The sequence below is a fragment of the Camelus dromedarius genome, chromosome 22 (genome assembly GCF_036321535.1).
Source record: "Camelus dromedarius isolate mCamDro1 chromosome 22, mCamDro1.pat, whole genome shotgun sequence".
Lineage (NCBI taxonomy): Eukaryota > Metazoa > Chordata > Mammalia > Artiodactyla > Camelidae > Camelus > Camelus dromedarius.
This window is the reverse complement of record NC_087457.1, coordinates 10,753,633-10,767,606: the sequence shown is the minus strand read 5'-3', so window position 1 is coordinate 10,767,606 and position 13,974 is coordinate 10,753,633. Positions and strand designations below refer to the sequence as shown.

General features: G+C 54.8%; 1 protein-coding gene across 7 annotated transcripts in view; it reads right to left on the bottom strand.

Annotated features, from left to right (window-relative positions):
* Positions 1-13,974, bottom strand: part of ANK1 (ankyrin 1) — a 193,358-nt gene that overhangs the window by 54,998 nt on the left and 124,386 nt on the right. For all 7 annotated transcript variants that reach the window (XM_064477433.1, XM_064477427.1, XM_064477430.1 and 4 more), the window contains exons 3-13: positions 13,750-13,848; positions 9,694-9,792; positions 9,044-9,142; positions 7,883-8,068; positions 6,793-6,891; positions 6,270-6,368; positions 5,903-6,001; positions 2,974-3,171; positions 1,486-1,584; positions 945-1,043; positions 369-467 (exon numbers count right to left, since the gene is read on the bottom strand). In XM_064477433.1, coding sequence (XP_064333503.1) covers positions 369-467; positions 945-1,043; positions 1,486-1,584; positions 2,974-3,171; positions 5,903-6,001; positions 6,270-6,368; positions 6,793-6,891; positions 7,883-8,068; positions 9,044-9,142; positions 9,694-9,792; positions 13,750-13,848 — 1,275 coding nt within the window. The remainder of the gene's footprint in view (positions 1-368; positions 468-944; positions 1,044-1,485; positions 1,585-2,973; positions 3,172-5,902; positions 6,002-6,269; positions 6,369-6,792; positions 6,892-7,882; positions 8,069-9,043; positions 9,143-9,693; positions 9,793-13,749; positions 13,849-13,974) is intronic.

The window sequence follows — 13,974 nt, the reverse complement described above, 5'->3', positions numbered from 1 at the left end:
CCCTTTCACTCATCCAGCCCCTCAGAATCACCTTTTACAATGAGGGGGAATCTTCTATTTTTAGAGCAAGTAATTCCTGACTGATTTCACTGGCAACACTTTCTTCAAAGAGTCATTTCTCTTCTTACACTGTGATCGTACCAACAAGCAACCTTTCAGTCCCTAAACACTGCTTCTTGGCCTTTCATTATCCTAAAGACACACAGCTTTAGGATGCAAGTATATCTCTGGCCTCCTCAGAGCCCTGCAAACCAAAAGCTGAGCACTTAGCACAACCACAGGGGGCGTTACGAGGAATCTTGGCACCACATGCACTGCAGCCTGGCCTTGGTCGGGATGGATTGCTCCTTCCCGCCTCCGGAACTCACCTTGGCCTTGGCATTGACTTTGGCTTTGTTCTGGAGCAAATATTTGGCCACTTCTGTGTGCCCTGCTCTGGCAGCCATGTGTAGCGGAGTCTCCACTTTCTGTAAAATAACATAATTGGAGAAGGGTTAAGCTACACTAGGTTTCCAAAAGGGCACTCACAGAGCCCCACAGTGCCAGCCTGGAGTCGCTTGGCAGTGTTGGTCCAATAGGTGGAGTTGCCCCAGCAAGCAGTGACTTCAGCCTTTAGCCTGCTGATACCTCTGTGTGTGTGTGTTAGATACACTTAAAAGTAAACCCCAGAGCTAACGAATGCTTAAAGATGTAAATGTTTTCCCAGAGAATGCTAACAGAAGTTCCCAAATCACTGTCCAAGTTAAAAACCCCAGGACTTTCAGATGTGTGACAAGTTGAACTGTGAAAGCATCAGAATCTACAGATATTCTCCCCAAGTCTGAAGCCTCGGCTAGTCTGAGAATTCTACGTCTCTCCCCAGAAAGGGGAGCTTGGGGCCATGAGCTAAAGCTCACCTCTGAGCTCAGTCCCCGGAGGGCCCTGCTCTACCCCCCGAGGCTTACCACGTTGGAGACATTGGGGGACGCCTCCCGCTGCAGCAAGTTCTTCACGATGGGCAGGTGCCCCATGAAGGAGGCCACGTGGAGCGGCGTCAGGCCGGACTGGAAGAGACCAGAGAGGAGTGAGAGACAGGAGCCTTCCCTGCTCCTCCAAAGACACAGCCAGACGGGTTCCAGGCTTTCCTGCCTCTAGGTGCTCCAGCATGATTTTCCAAGAAAAGGGGGCGAAATGAAACGGATTTGCTTCCAAGAGAACGGCAGGAGGGGGAAAAAGAAAACAACCCACTGCAGGGTGGATTCTGGCCACTTTGACAACTCAAAATATTGCACCTGACCTTGGACAGCTCCGTGAGACCCGACACACGCTCCCAGTCTTATTCACCCTGATTTATTCCCTCGAGTGTTCTAGGCTAGTGCGTGCGTGTGCACACGCGCGCGCGCGCGCACGCACACACACACACACACACACACACACACACACAGCCAGCCACAGAGAACAGCTCTGAAAGTGGCTAAGGGAAGATACCCACGCAGTCCCTCCTACCTCGGTGACGGCGTCAATGGAGGCTCCGGTCTTGAGCAGCAGCTCCATGACTCGGATGTGGTTCTTCTTGCAGGCGATGTGCAAGGGGGTAAAGCCATTCTGCAGCCCCACACAGCGGGAGACAGACAGGCAGGGGCTTACACGCGAGCCCGAGGAACCCCAGACCACCACCCCGCCACTTAAAAAGGCAGCCTCCGCCCCCGCCTATCAGCAGGTCCCATCGGAACTGTCAGTTGCTACAAATCACAGAACAGGCAGGTGGTTCTCACTGGGCACCAGGCACTGTCCCGAGCATGCTGTCTGTAACCACCGCTCCCCCCCTTCTTTTTTAATGTAGTCATATTTTTGGATGCACTGAAGGAGCCTGCTGTTTAAAGATTCCTTAAGGGGAAATTTACAATAAAGAGAACTTCTGTGAAGCAAATTCTGTTCCTGCTTCCCTGAAGCTGCTGATTGTTTTTAGTGAAATGGATTTCTGCACCTCAGCTCTTCTCTGAAGTGACACACCAGAAAGTTAACTCCACGAGGGCAGGGATTTCTGTCCTATTGCTGGGTTTTGTCTACTTGTTTTTTTCAGTGCTTTCGCCCCTTATGGCAGTGGTTCTCAGAGCTGGGGGAGGGGTTTGTCCCACCCCTTCCTCTCCACACCCATCCCTGGGGGGACATGTGGCAACATCTAGAGACATTTTTGATTGTCACAACTAGGGGAGATGTGCTATTAGCAGGTGGAGGCCAGGCACGCTGCTCACTTCCCACAACGCACAGGCCAGCCCCCCACAACCAAGAATACTGGGCCCCAAATGTCAGTGGTGCTAAGGGTGAGGATCCCCGACTCCCCCAGACAGTGCCCAGCATGTGGGGCATGCTCAGCGAAGGCCTTCTGAACGAATGAATGAATGAGCTGCCCTTGCGGCCTTGGAGGCTGTCCTGCCTCCTAAATTCTCCTCCTCTGAGAATGGGCGAGAGGGGGTGGGGTCACGGACTGGCTTCGTACGGCCATACCAGAGCCCCAAAACTTCCCCCAGGGCCCCCGGCTGGGGCAGGGAGAGGAACCACAGTCCCAGGACGGAACTGACTGTGGGCCTGAACTCACCTTTGCTCCAGCCCCATGACCACTGCCAGCCCCTCTGCAGAGGGAGGAGGCTTAGCTGAGCCCATGTCATTTGTCCCCAAAGCACACTGAAAAGCCAGGCACTCTCTAGAAATCATGGTCCCCCAGGGCTGGGCTGGGCTCGGCGTGGCCCCACCAAGCCGTGGACACCCCGGGGCACTGTTTGCAAGTCAGATCTCCTGGGCTCAAACCCACCTGGACCTCAGCCTGTTACCGGGCGCCTGGGCATTAGGTGCTGGGATGCGGTGGGAGAGCGACGTTACGTCTGCCTGTGCGCGGCCACACCCCGTGGACCCCCGCAGTGCCGATGCTCTCCCCGCCCTGAACCGCCACGCAGTGCTGGCCCTTGGCGCCTTCTCCAACGGCCTCCCACTCACCAGGGCTCTGGAGTTGGGTTTGGCCCCTTTATCCAGAAGGACCTTGGCCACCCTGTGGTGGCCGCAGTGGGCTGCCACGTGGAGCGGGGTCAGGTGGTCCAGGGTGATGTCGTCTATCTCTGCATTGTATTGCAGGAGGAGTCGGACACAGTCGAGGTGGTCTCCCTGAGCCGCCATGTGGATTGGGGACAGGCCGTTCTGGTGAGGAGGGGAACACAGCAATGGCAGAGGAGATGAACACGGAAATTCAGGCCAACGATCCGACCTCACGTCCCGCCTCCTCCCTAGGCGGGGCTTCCGCGGGAGCTCGGCTCATTCTGGCCCCTGACTGCAAACCTCCTTTCATCTCACCACATCCTGCAGGCCAGCTCCAGCCAGGCCCACCTCTTCCACGAAGCCCTCCCTGGCCACCCTCGACCTCTGGGGCCTCTCTCATCTGTACCACTCCCTCGGACCTCATTCATCTAGTTGCTGAATTGTTTCCACAATTCACTTCTCAGGTGCGCGCCTCTTCTCTCTTCCCTTAGAAGCTTCTTAAGAGCAGCGACAGTGCTTAGTAGCTCTTAACTGCCTCCCAGTGCCCTATGCCTGCGTGTGGCGCACACAGTGGCCCTTCATCCACGTGGTTTTGAATGAATGAGAGACAGTAAAATGGAACTTGGATCTAAATCCCTCTGTTCTTTGCCCCTAATAAGTGCCCATTACTTTAAAAAATTCTGTTAAGGATCCTCACTGTTTCTTAGACAGCAATTTATTTTTTTTTTTAAATTAAAGACAGAGGAGACTCATGCACTCATTCATTCAGACATTAATTCAGCAAATATTAAGTGATTCAAGTGCATCTGATGTTAGGTTAAGCTCTGGGGAAACAGAGGAACAGACATAATCCCGGGCCAAGAAAGGTACCAGTGGATACAAGACAAAGAAACAGATCTGCTGTTGCCATCCTATGTGGTGACGTCAGGAAGGCGTGATACAGCACAGAGGAGCAGGGAGGGTGGAGTCATGATGGGAGGATGTGGGGAGAGAAGGCTTCCCGGGGAGGGGATCCCTGAGCTAGGACCTCACCAGAAAGGTGAAACAGAAGAGGATCCCACAAAGGGAACGGCATGTGCGGTGCCGCAAAGGCAGCCACCCTGGGACCCGGGGAGCTCTGAGCAGGTAAACGTGTGGGAGGAACGGGTGATGGAGCGTGGAGCTGGGCTGGAGGGGCAGGCGGGAGCTGCATGGTGAAATCCATGAGCTAGGAAACTGGGACCTGAGCTTTCAGGAAGTGACCGCTGAAAGGACTGTCACTGAAGGAGAAGCAGAATCAGGCAGCGTGGCAACTACTGTCAGTGCCTGGATTGAACTAGGTCCCCTCAAAATTCACATGGTGAAGTCCTGACGCCTGGGACCTCAGGATGTGAGCGTATTTGGAAATAGTATAAGATGAGGTCGTTGATGTGGACCTTAATCCCATACAACTGCTGTCTTTATACAAAGGGGAACTTTGAACACACACAGACACATAGACACACACACAGACACACAGACACAGACACACACACACACGCACACACACGGAGAACGCAGCACCCCCTCACAGATCCAGGAATAGCCAACTCTGCCGACACTGATCCAGGACGTCCAGCCTCCCGAGCGGCTGGACAAGACATTTCTGTTGCCGGAGCCGCCTGGAGTGTGGTACATCGTTACAGCTGCCCCAGAACTGACACCGTCACCAATGACTGCGTTTTAGAAAGGTCACACCAGACTCCCCAATTGGAAAATCGGAAGTTCTCCATAAAGAATTTTCATAATCATCCTTTTTAGCCTCATTCTGATAATCCGGATAATATAAAGTTCTTAACAAGGACCATTTTTATGTTTAAATATGGAGACTCTGCGGGAAAATGTTGAGAATTTCCTGACCTAACGGTCTAATTGGGAGCAGGATTCTGCCTTCGCTTATCTGAGGATTTTCACTTTTATATGTACTTTCAAAGATATCATCTCCTGTCTCATGATCATCTCAGCCATGGATGGAGGACTGAATATGTCCATTCGACACACACACACACAGGGCAGCCTGTGCTGGGAATGTGACACCGATTTCCGAGAGCTCTGTCCGACCTTAACGTGATCATCGGTCAGGGAATAAACAGGCTTTAAGGGTGTGGACCGTGCTGCAATTTTATGACAGGGAAGTGCTCACAGGGAACCCCGGGAGTGGCTGCGAGTGGGTCTGGTTTCTGCCTTGCTTTGTTTGATACACCTGCTAAATTCACCCCAAAGAACGAGGGCCTGGAGGTGGGGTGCAGGCAGCACCAGGCGTTCTGAGCGCTCTAGCCCTGGGAAGACTCAAAACCTCACACCCGATCTGAGGGACGGGCTTTTGCTCCAGCCCCCAAAGGACTCTGAAAAGAACTGTTTCTGTTTTTGTTTTTTTTAACTTCCTCCAGTCCGGCTCGGAGTCTGAAGACTCCCTGAGTGCTTAGTTCCTGTGTTTTCCGGAGCCAGGGGAAAAGAGACAAGGCTTGACCTAGCACCGTGTAGACCAATGACAGCCCACGGGCCAAATCTGGCCCGCTGCCTGTGTGTGTGTCAATAAAGTTTTATTAGAACAGGGCCGACAGTCTGAATATTCTCCACGGCTGCTTTCCCGCTACAGTGGCCAAGTTGAATCGCCGTGACATTGACCACGGCCTGCAAAGCCTAAAAATATTTAATATCTGGTCCTTTAGAGGGAAAGTTTGCTGACCTTGATCTAGATAATAATTAGAGCTGACTGCCTCCCATGGGACAGACACCGGGTCAACGGCACACATGCCGGCTGAGTTAGGACTATTAGCATCTCTGTTTCTCAGAAACAGAATGCGACCCCGCGTGGCCCTGCCCTGGAGCCCCGGCTGAAAGATGCTCCCGCAAACAGGAAGCATGAACACACCTTGGTTTTGGCTTGGATGGGCGCTCCGTGGTCCAGCAGAATCTCTGAGATGCGCACGTGCCCATTCCGAGCCGCACAGTGGAGAGGTGTCAATTCATCCTTTAAAAGACAGAGTCAGAAAGAGAAAGCCCCAAAGGGACCCATCAGAGGCTGCTGGAGAGAAGACGGCCCTGCGGCAACGCTCTGGCTGCAGAGGCACGAGCCTTCCTTAAGGACCAGCTCGACACAAGCCCTCTTGTCTCCAGCTGCCCCTGTGGGCTGCTCTGGAGGCAGGACGCTGGTCATAGAGAGCCCCCCATCCCGGTGTGGGGGCCCTGGAAGGTGGCCCTCCCTCCCCTGGCCCTGCTGAGAGCTCGCCAGCACCCACCTTGGTCCTCGTTTCTATCTGGGCTCCGCGGTCCAGCAGGAGCCGCACCATGATCACGTTTCCCCTGCGGGAGGCGATGTGCAGTGGCGTGATGCCGTTCTGGAGGGGAGGAACAGGACCAGTCAGGGCTTGGCAGCCTCCCCTGGGGCTCAGCTGCCCTGCCCCCTGCTCCCCTGTGCCCCAGCCCCAGCCCTGCTCCAGAAGCAGCGTAGGCAGCCACTCTTAGCCCTTCGTTAGGACATTTCTCACCCCAGAGAGACTTCAAAGCCCTAAGGACAGGCCAGCATCGTGGTTCATCACGGCAAGCCAGCCAAGCCCAGGTCTCCCAGAGTCAACGACACAGGCCGGAAGAAAGCCAGTCACCGGCCTTCCGGGCTTCCCACCTCCAGAAACCCACCAGCTGGGAGCCTTCAGGGACACCAGAGCTGTCTGCAGAGAGGACGTGCCACAGAGACGTGGGAGCACCGGGTTCTGGACCCCCCCGCCCCGGCTCGTGTGTGGGGGGCCTGCCAGAGAGCCTCACCTGGGGCGTGAAGTTGACATTGGCCCCCCGGTTGAGGAGGAGCTGGGCCACGTTGAGGTTCTCGTAGTGAGCTGCGATGTGGAGGGGGGTGAATCCCGTCTGGGGCACAACAGAGGGGGACAACATGTCACATGCCATGTACCGTCATTTCTACCTCTGAATCAGCCCGGGGACTCTGAAAAAGCCGGCAGGGCCAGAGGACCCCACACGTAAGGCAGATTTGGACTGAGGGGACACCCGGTGGCAAGTTATACCCAAGCAAGGGGCTAACTCTGGGGGACGCCCAGTCTGTCTGTGGTTCACAAGGACAAACCCTGGACCAGAGTCACCTCAGATGCTGCAGGGAGGGCCCGTTCTTCTGCACGGTTACTTGCGAAGAGATTTTAAGTAAAGAGTGAGTGTTGTTGTGGGGTCCATGACCTTAATTCTCGGGACTGTTTCAGTCCCTAAAGGGGTACAATGACTCAGCCTGGTGGCCAAGGCAGCCCTGTGACCCCTCGGAGGGTCCCTTGTCATCACTCTGTTCCTAACCTCCCGCCACACCTAATCCAGTCAGCAGTTTTCCAGACAAAACCCTGTGACCACGGGTTGGGGGACCGTGTGACTGACTCAGTGCAAATCCTCTTCCAGTATAAAAGAGGACATGAATGGTCTAAATTTACAGGTAGTGGACTGGCAGAGTGCTCAGAGGGCCTCATCTACACATGGGGACAGCTCCCTCCCTCCCTCCCTCCACCAGGGGAGCGGCTGGGGAAAGAGATGGAATGAAATTCTAGAAGACCACCCCGGGGGGATTCCAAATCCCATTCCGGCCAGTGACCTCTCCCACCCTGCCTGGACACCTTTCTGGATGACAGGAGCCAGGGGCACCTTCCTGCTCCACGCCTGTTCACCGGGGACTTAAAGCGGGGCACCCACGGTGGCTCTCACATAGCTGGTGGGGACAGGGGGCCTGGTGGGGCTGGTGCTTGGGGTACACGCAGGGCATCTCTCGTCTAAGCTGGTTCTGGGGAAGTTCTGGGAATCGGTGGAGACCCTGAAGTTCCCGGGCCGGGGCCTCAGGATGCTCCCGGCCCCGCTGCTGCCTCACCTTGGAAAGCACGTCGGGGTTGGGGTCGTTCTGCAGCAGCACCGCGGCCGTCCGCGTGTCGTCGTTGCGGGCTGCGATGTGCAGGGCCGGCAGGCGCACCTTCCCCTTCGTCCCATAGTTGATGAGGTGTGCCACCACGTTCTCGTGGCCCTGCTGCAGAGCCACGGCCAGAGGGGTGAAGCCGTCCTGGCCAGGGGGAGAGGACAGACCCGTCTGCTCTGACCGGACTGATCGCTCCGGTCCTCAGGGCTCTTGCTTGCGCCGGGCCCTCCGCCCGAAATGACCTCCCTCCGATTCAAGGTCCCCTTCATCCTGCAGGCTCAGCTTAGGTGCCACCTCCTTTCTTGGCATCCTTTCTCTCTCTGCCATCTCACAGAGCTTACAGTAATTTTCTTTCAGTGTTTATTTAACTTTCCTTTATGACTTGCCCCCAGTCTCAGGGCTACGAGAGCTTTTTACTCCCTGTCTCTCTGCCAACCCTCCCCCGCCATCACCTGGTGCCAGGACAGTGCCGTGACCTGACGGCTGACATTCATTCCTTTACTCATTCCACAAATATTACTGAACACCCACCAAATGCTAGCAGCCACGCCAGGCACTGAGGTTTCACTCGTGAGCTACTAAATGTCCTCGGTGCACACTGAGGGGCACAGGACTGTGAACTGGTGAAGCAGACAACAACAGAGTCATCTAATCATTGGGTCTTAGGATGTTAAGACTCAGGAGACATCTTGGCTCTGACCAGTCCAGTGTCATCATTTCACCAATGACAAAACTCAGGATCGAGTGACTTGTCCAAGGGTGAACAGGGGTTTGTGGCAAGAGCCTTTCTCATTAAGGTCCAAGGCATCTGTGAGGTCCCCCATACAGATGTGTGCACGCGCGTGCACACACACGCCCCCCACCCCTGCCCGGACTTCAGTGCTGGTCTCAGCAAGGAAGACGTGCTGGCCCCTGCTGGCATTCCTCACGCATGTGTCTAGGGGTCCCTGGGCCACGACCTTGTCTCTTTGCCCCCCACCCCGTGGGGGTCTGACAGCACCCAGGACACGGATCACGACAGAGGATGCATCTCAAGCTGTGTCCCAGGACGCACGCCCCCACGACTGTGTCCTACCCCAGAAGCTTCCAGCCACGGGGCCGTGTTCCCAAGGTACTTACTTCCGTGGCTACATTCTGATTTGCTCCATTTTCCAGCAAAAACTTAACCACCTCCAGGTGATTCTCTTGTGCTGCCATGTACAGGGGGGTAAAGCCTTTCTGTAAACCAAGAGAAAAGGCCACTGGAGTTCACGCATGTCAGGGAGAGATGCTAAAACCCGTGCAAAACCCTCTGAACTCAAGAACAGCTCCCCCTTCATCCTGTGTCTACCCTGCCCTCGGGGCCACACCCCCACCTATATCTTCAGCTGTAAAAACCTACTGACACTTTGCAAGGGCAGCAGGGTTATTGCAAAAGGCCACCAGGTGGGGGCAAAGCGACCCTCCATGTTAGTCTGCTCTGCCCCTCCCAGTATGGTCTGTACAGACACACCTTGCACTATTTCCACCCGCTTCATCATCAACCCCCCGCATTCGGCACAGCCCCCCGACACACACAGGAGACACAACCAAACATATTATTTGGCTGGTTTACTAAACACAGAGGGGTCCACGGTGACCAACCCCATCGTGCTTAAGAATGTCACTGGAGCGTGAGGAAGCAGGAACGTGCTGGAGACATTGTTAGCACACCTGGGCTCGGCTGCACCGTGTGTACAGGGGGCAGGGGACAGCAGCCCCCCCCCGCCCCCCCCCCCCCCGAGCATCACCTGTGACTGGGCGTTGACGTTGGCGCCATAGTTGACGAGCTCCCGCACCACCTCGTCCTGACCCGCGAGGGCGGCGATGTGCAGCGCCGTGTTCCCCTTCTGAAAGACAAGGGGAGGGAAGGGAGGAGGTTCCCAGGGGCCGGCGCAAGGGGCGTCACAGGTACGGGGACAGAGGTGCCGGCCCCAGGGGGGAGACCACACGCACGTGTGTACCGGACCCATCACACATCCTGAACAGTGCAGAAAGCCCAGACAGGGAAATCCTTCCTGTTCTCCTGAAATAATAATGCCCCAGAATAAGACGGCCAACAACACTGATCTGTGGCACGCAGGCCATCTTCAGCGGACAGGCAGTCGGTTTTCCTCAGGACACGTGCTGAAGGTCTGCCAGGCAAGCCGGCTTCCTGGATGTCCAGCCTTTAGCTCTGCAGGACAGTGCAGAGCCCCCGGGAGGCCCCAAGCTCCTGGGAAAAGGAGGCACAGCATCCTTGCGCCATTATGGTAACACTCACGGACGAAAGGCTGGACCACAGGGGACAGCGGGGGATGGGGAGGGGCGGTCAAGCATCAGACAGAAGAGGGAGGTAGAAATCGTGCAGGAGCTGGAGTGGGTAATAAAACCAACCATATAATGGATGCCGGGAAGAGAAGAAAAATATGAAGGGGAAGTGGAGGTGGGGGAAGAAACAGAATAACATCTGGCAAGGGAAAAAATACAAAGAAGGAATATTAATAAGTAAAATAGAGTCAGAGTTCACTCATTAAGAGAGGGGAGGAAAGCCAGAGGGAATAAACACGAGAAGAAAATGAGGTTCACGGTGGTTCTGAAGGAAGCTTTTTTAAAGCTGGGAACTGGTAACAGACTGCGAAGCCAGGCAGGCTCTGAGAAGGTGGGGGAAGGTGCAGGGGTCCTGGTCGGGGTCCGTCCTGGTGTTTCACAGCACTCGCCGGACCGGCTCAGCTCCAGCAGGCTCCTTCCTGCCTCCCGGGGGTCCTCCCCCCACCCACGTGACCCCACGGGCGCCCCTGCTCCGGGAGGGGCAGGCAGGACCGGCCCACTTGACAACGTCGATCAAATAGGAGCCACAGCTGGTCCCGTCTGCTCCTCTGCTCCTTCACAGGCAGGGATTTCAAATCACCTCTTTTTTTTTTTTTTTTTCTAATTCAGATGGCATAGAGGTTTTAACTAAACTGCATGGACACTTGCTAATTCATCTCAGGACCCTCAAGGCCTGACAAGCAGGGACCTCAAATCCAGTCCATGTGCTGGGATGTCTGTCACCCGGGGCAAAGTGCCTTCCCCGGGGGGTCTGCACATCGCAAGTCTGGGTCCAAGCTCTGGGGCCACCCGGCACCCCGCCCCGCCATCGCTGCCCCAGCGCCCCAGGGCTCAGTCTTTATTAAAGCCTGACCAGATTCAGGCCGGAGTGTCCTCTCGTTGCCTCCTGGACTTGTCTTCCTAACTTTTCCTTAAGTCCCATTTGATAAACAAAAGATTTCTTTCTCAAATATCATTAGAGAATCAGTACCAGAAACGAGAGTATAGATGTTAATTAATCATTCTTTTTAGAAGACCGAAGAACCTATACTTAGAGGTCTTGGCACCCAGGCCCGACTCACTCGCTGTACCAAAAGGAACAGGGCTGCTGGCACCAGAACCTCCTCTAGGAATCAGGGCCCAGACCTCCCCACCTAGGAGGCGGGCTGGGACCATCCATCCCTTCATCACACGCTGAGCTGAGCGCGTATGTGTCAGGCACTGGGCCAGCTCGAGAGGTGATGTCACATGTTTCCTTCCATGTGCCCCTTCCTGCCTGAAATCCCACTACAGCAGCTCACCCCATAAACCCACGTGGGGGTGGGAAGCTGGCCAGGGAGGGCTGGGAGTCTCGGCCCGTGACGTCCTCGGGATCTGGGCCAAGGGCACCACAGGCGAGGGAAGGTCCCCTGTCCACACACACACACACCTGCTGCAGGGCTCGGGAAGGACACCCCCGGCCTGGGGGCGGGAGTCCCAGGGAGGTGGGCCATGAGCCTCTGTCTTCCCTGCCTCTGTCTCAGCATGAAGGAACATGGCCTCGAAGAAGCAGGAAGAATTACTTAGCTATATTTGGATTCACAAAGACCCAGTTTCTTCATTTCCAGGGAGTCCCAGAGCTCACGGGAGGGAGGGGGCTGCAGTGGGTGCTGAGCGAGAGCTGGGTTGTGGGGGGGATGGGGGAGGGCGGGTACCGCTGCTCTGTTCTCCACTGGCTCGGATGCTGAGCTGGCCTCCGAGTGTGGCGGGTGGGGGGGAGGCTAGAGAGAGAATACATTTGTTTCACGCTTTTCACATTTCTCTGCACAGTTTAGGAATCTATATTGGTTTTGGCTTTTTCTTCTTTTCTTTTTTTAATCTCGCTCCTGCTTGTGGGAGACCCATCACAGCTCCCCAATCTGTTGTGACTCTTGCTTGGCCCACGTTTTCAGTTTCATCCTTTTTTTCCCTCCCTCTGTGCGGCGCTCAGAAACCACGCTGGCTTATAAAATTGTCTGTAAATCACAAAGACACGCCAAGTGTTCACTTGCAAGACAACAATCAAAGGGGGAAATTCAGAGCGAGTAGAAGTGCTGAAGCGTCGTGTTTCTGCAGCTCTTGGGAGGATGCCAGGGGACCGGGGGGGTGGACTGCCGCTCTGGCCCCCACGGCCCGTCAGGTGGCACCATGCCTGTGGCCAGGTAGGCGAGAGCATCGGAATAGAAATAACCGCATTCTCAGAAGGAGCAGGGTGGAGACAACCGGTATTTGTGGTGGGGTTAGAAAAAAAAAAAAACAACAACAAAAAACGCCCTGCACATGTTCAGAATCTTCTCTAGGAATCTGTCACTTCACCTGTGAGCTCTTCCCCCCTTCGGGAAATGGCATGTAAATTACAGAATATTACCTCCAGAGATGATTCTAACCTCATAATATTTGGGGAGTTCGCTTCACAACCATAAATTACATCTGTTCTCTACACCTTGTTCTTCTGGTTCTCTGCTCGCAAGGCGGCAAAAAAAAAAAAAAAAAATTTGCTGCGTGGAACTGAGATTGAGGCTGTGCCTGAGACCACGTTGCGTCAACAGTTAAGTGGAAAATAAGAAGCTGGTGTGTGTGTGGGGGGACCAGCCCAGGAAGAAAACCACGGGACATGATAAAGGCAGGGAGGGAAGAGGAAACTGTACTCATAGTAAGCAGAGGTGATTTGGGGCTTCAGTTTGGTTTGTTTTAAATGCAGCTGCATGGTGCTTAATAAGCAAATCAGACGCATAAGAAAGGAAACTGATTTTGCAACATGCAGATGCCATCAGTTTCTCGACTGCAGATTCTGGACTTAAGTCACTGGTGTTTATAATCTATTGCTGTGGGGAGGAAGTCCCGCTGTGAGAGGCGTGCTGTCAGCCTCCACCTGGAGTAGAGAGGACCCTGTGCAAGGGAACCAGGGAGGAGAGGAAAGGGGTTCAGTGCAACCAAGGAAGACCTGCAGGGAAACGATACACAAGAGAGATCTGGACCCTTCCAGAGCCCTTGGTAGGACAAAGTCACCATTATTCATCGATTTCTTCCTTTATAGGCATTTTATATACACGTCCACATTTAATTTCCACATGAATCCTGCCACTGACTATTATAATCCCCATTTTGAGGAAGAGTCAGTGGAGGCTTCTCCCTGGCTAGAAACCTGCTTAAGGTCCCAGAGCAGGAAGCACCTCCGCTGGGATTTGGACCCAAGGCATGGACCTGCAGTGTGCTTAGGCTGGGAAGGCACGAAGCCACCAGGAAAAGGGTTTTCGTTCCAGATTTACAGTCTAGTGATGAGGATAAAGTAAAGGCCCCCTGAATTCTTGTGGAAATGGGGTCTTGTGTTTTTCAGGTGACCCCAGGCACTCACAGAACTAGGAGGTGACCGGAAAGACCAGAGAAATTCAGAAGCAGGCTTGCGTTTCTGTCGTGAAGGGTCAGTTTCTGTGCCCTTGAGGGTTTGGGACAACACGTGAACTTCTGATGGAAAGCTCCCCGCTCCCAGAGAGACGTACCTTGGTTGTGGTTTCTAGGATGATCTCTTTGTGCAGAAGTTCCACCACCATCTTCACGTGGCCTTCTTTAGAGGCCAGATGCAATCCATTCAACCCATTCTGTGAAGAGCAGAGAGGCAGGGAGAGCGTGGTCAGAGGGGCTGTGTGCTGGGCGGCTGCGGAGACCCAAGGGGGCCCTGTGTGTGGTCTGCGCAGGCGCAGAGCAGAGCCAGCTGGGCTCGGGAG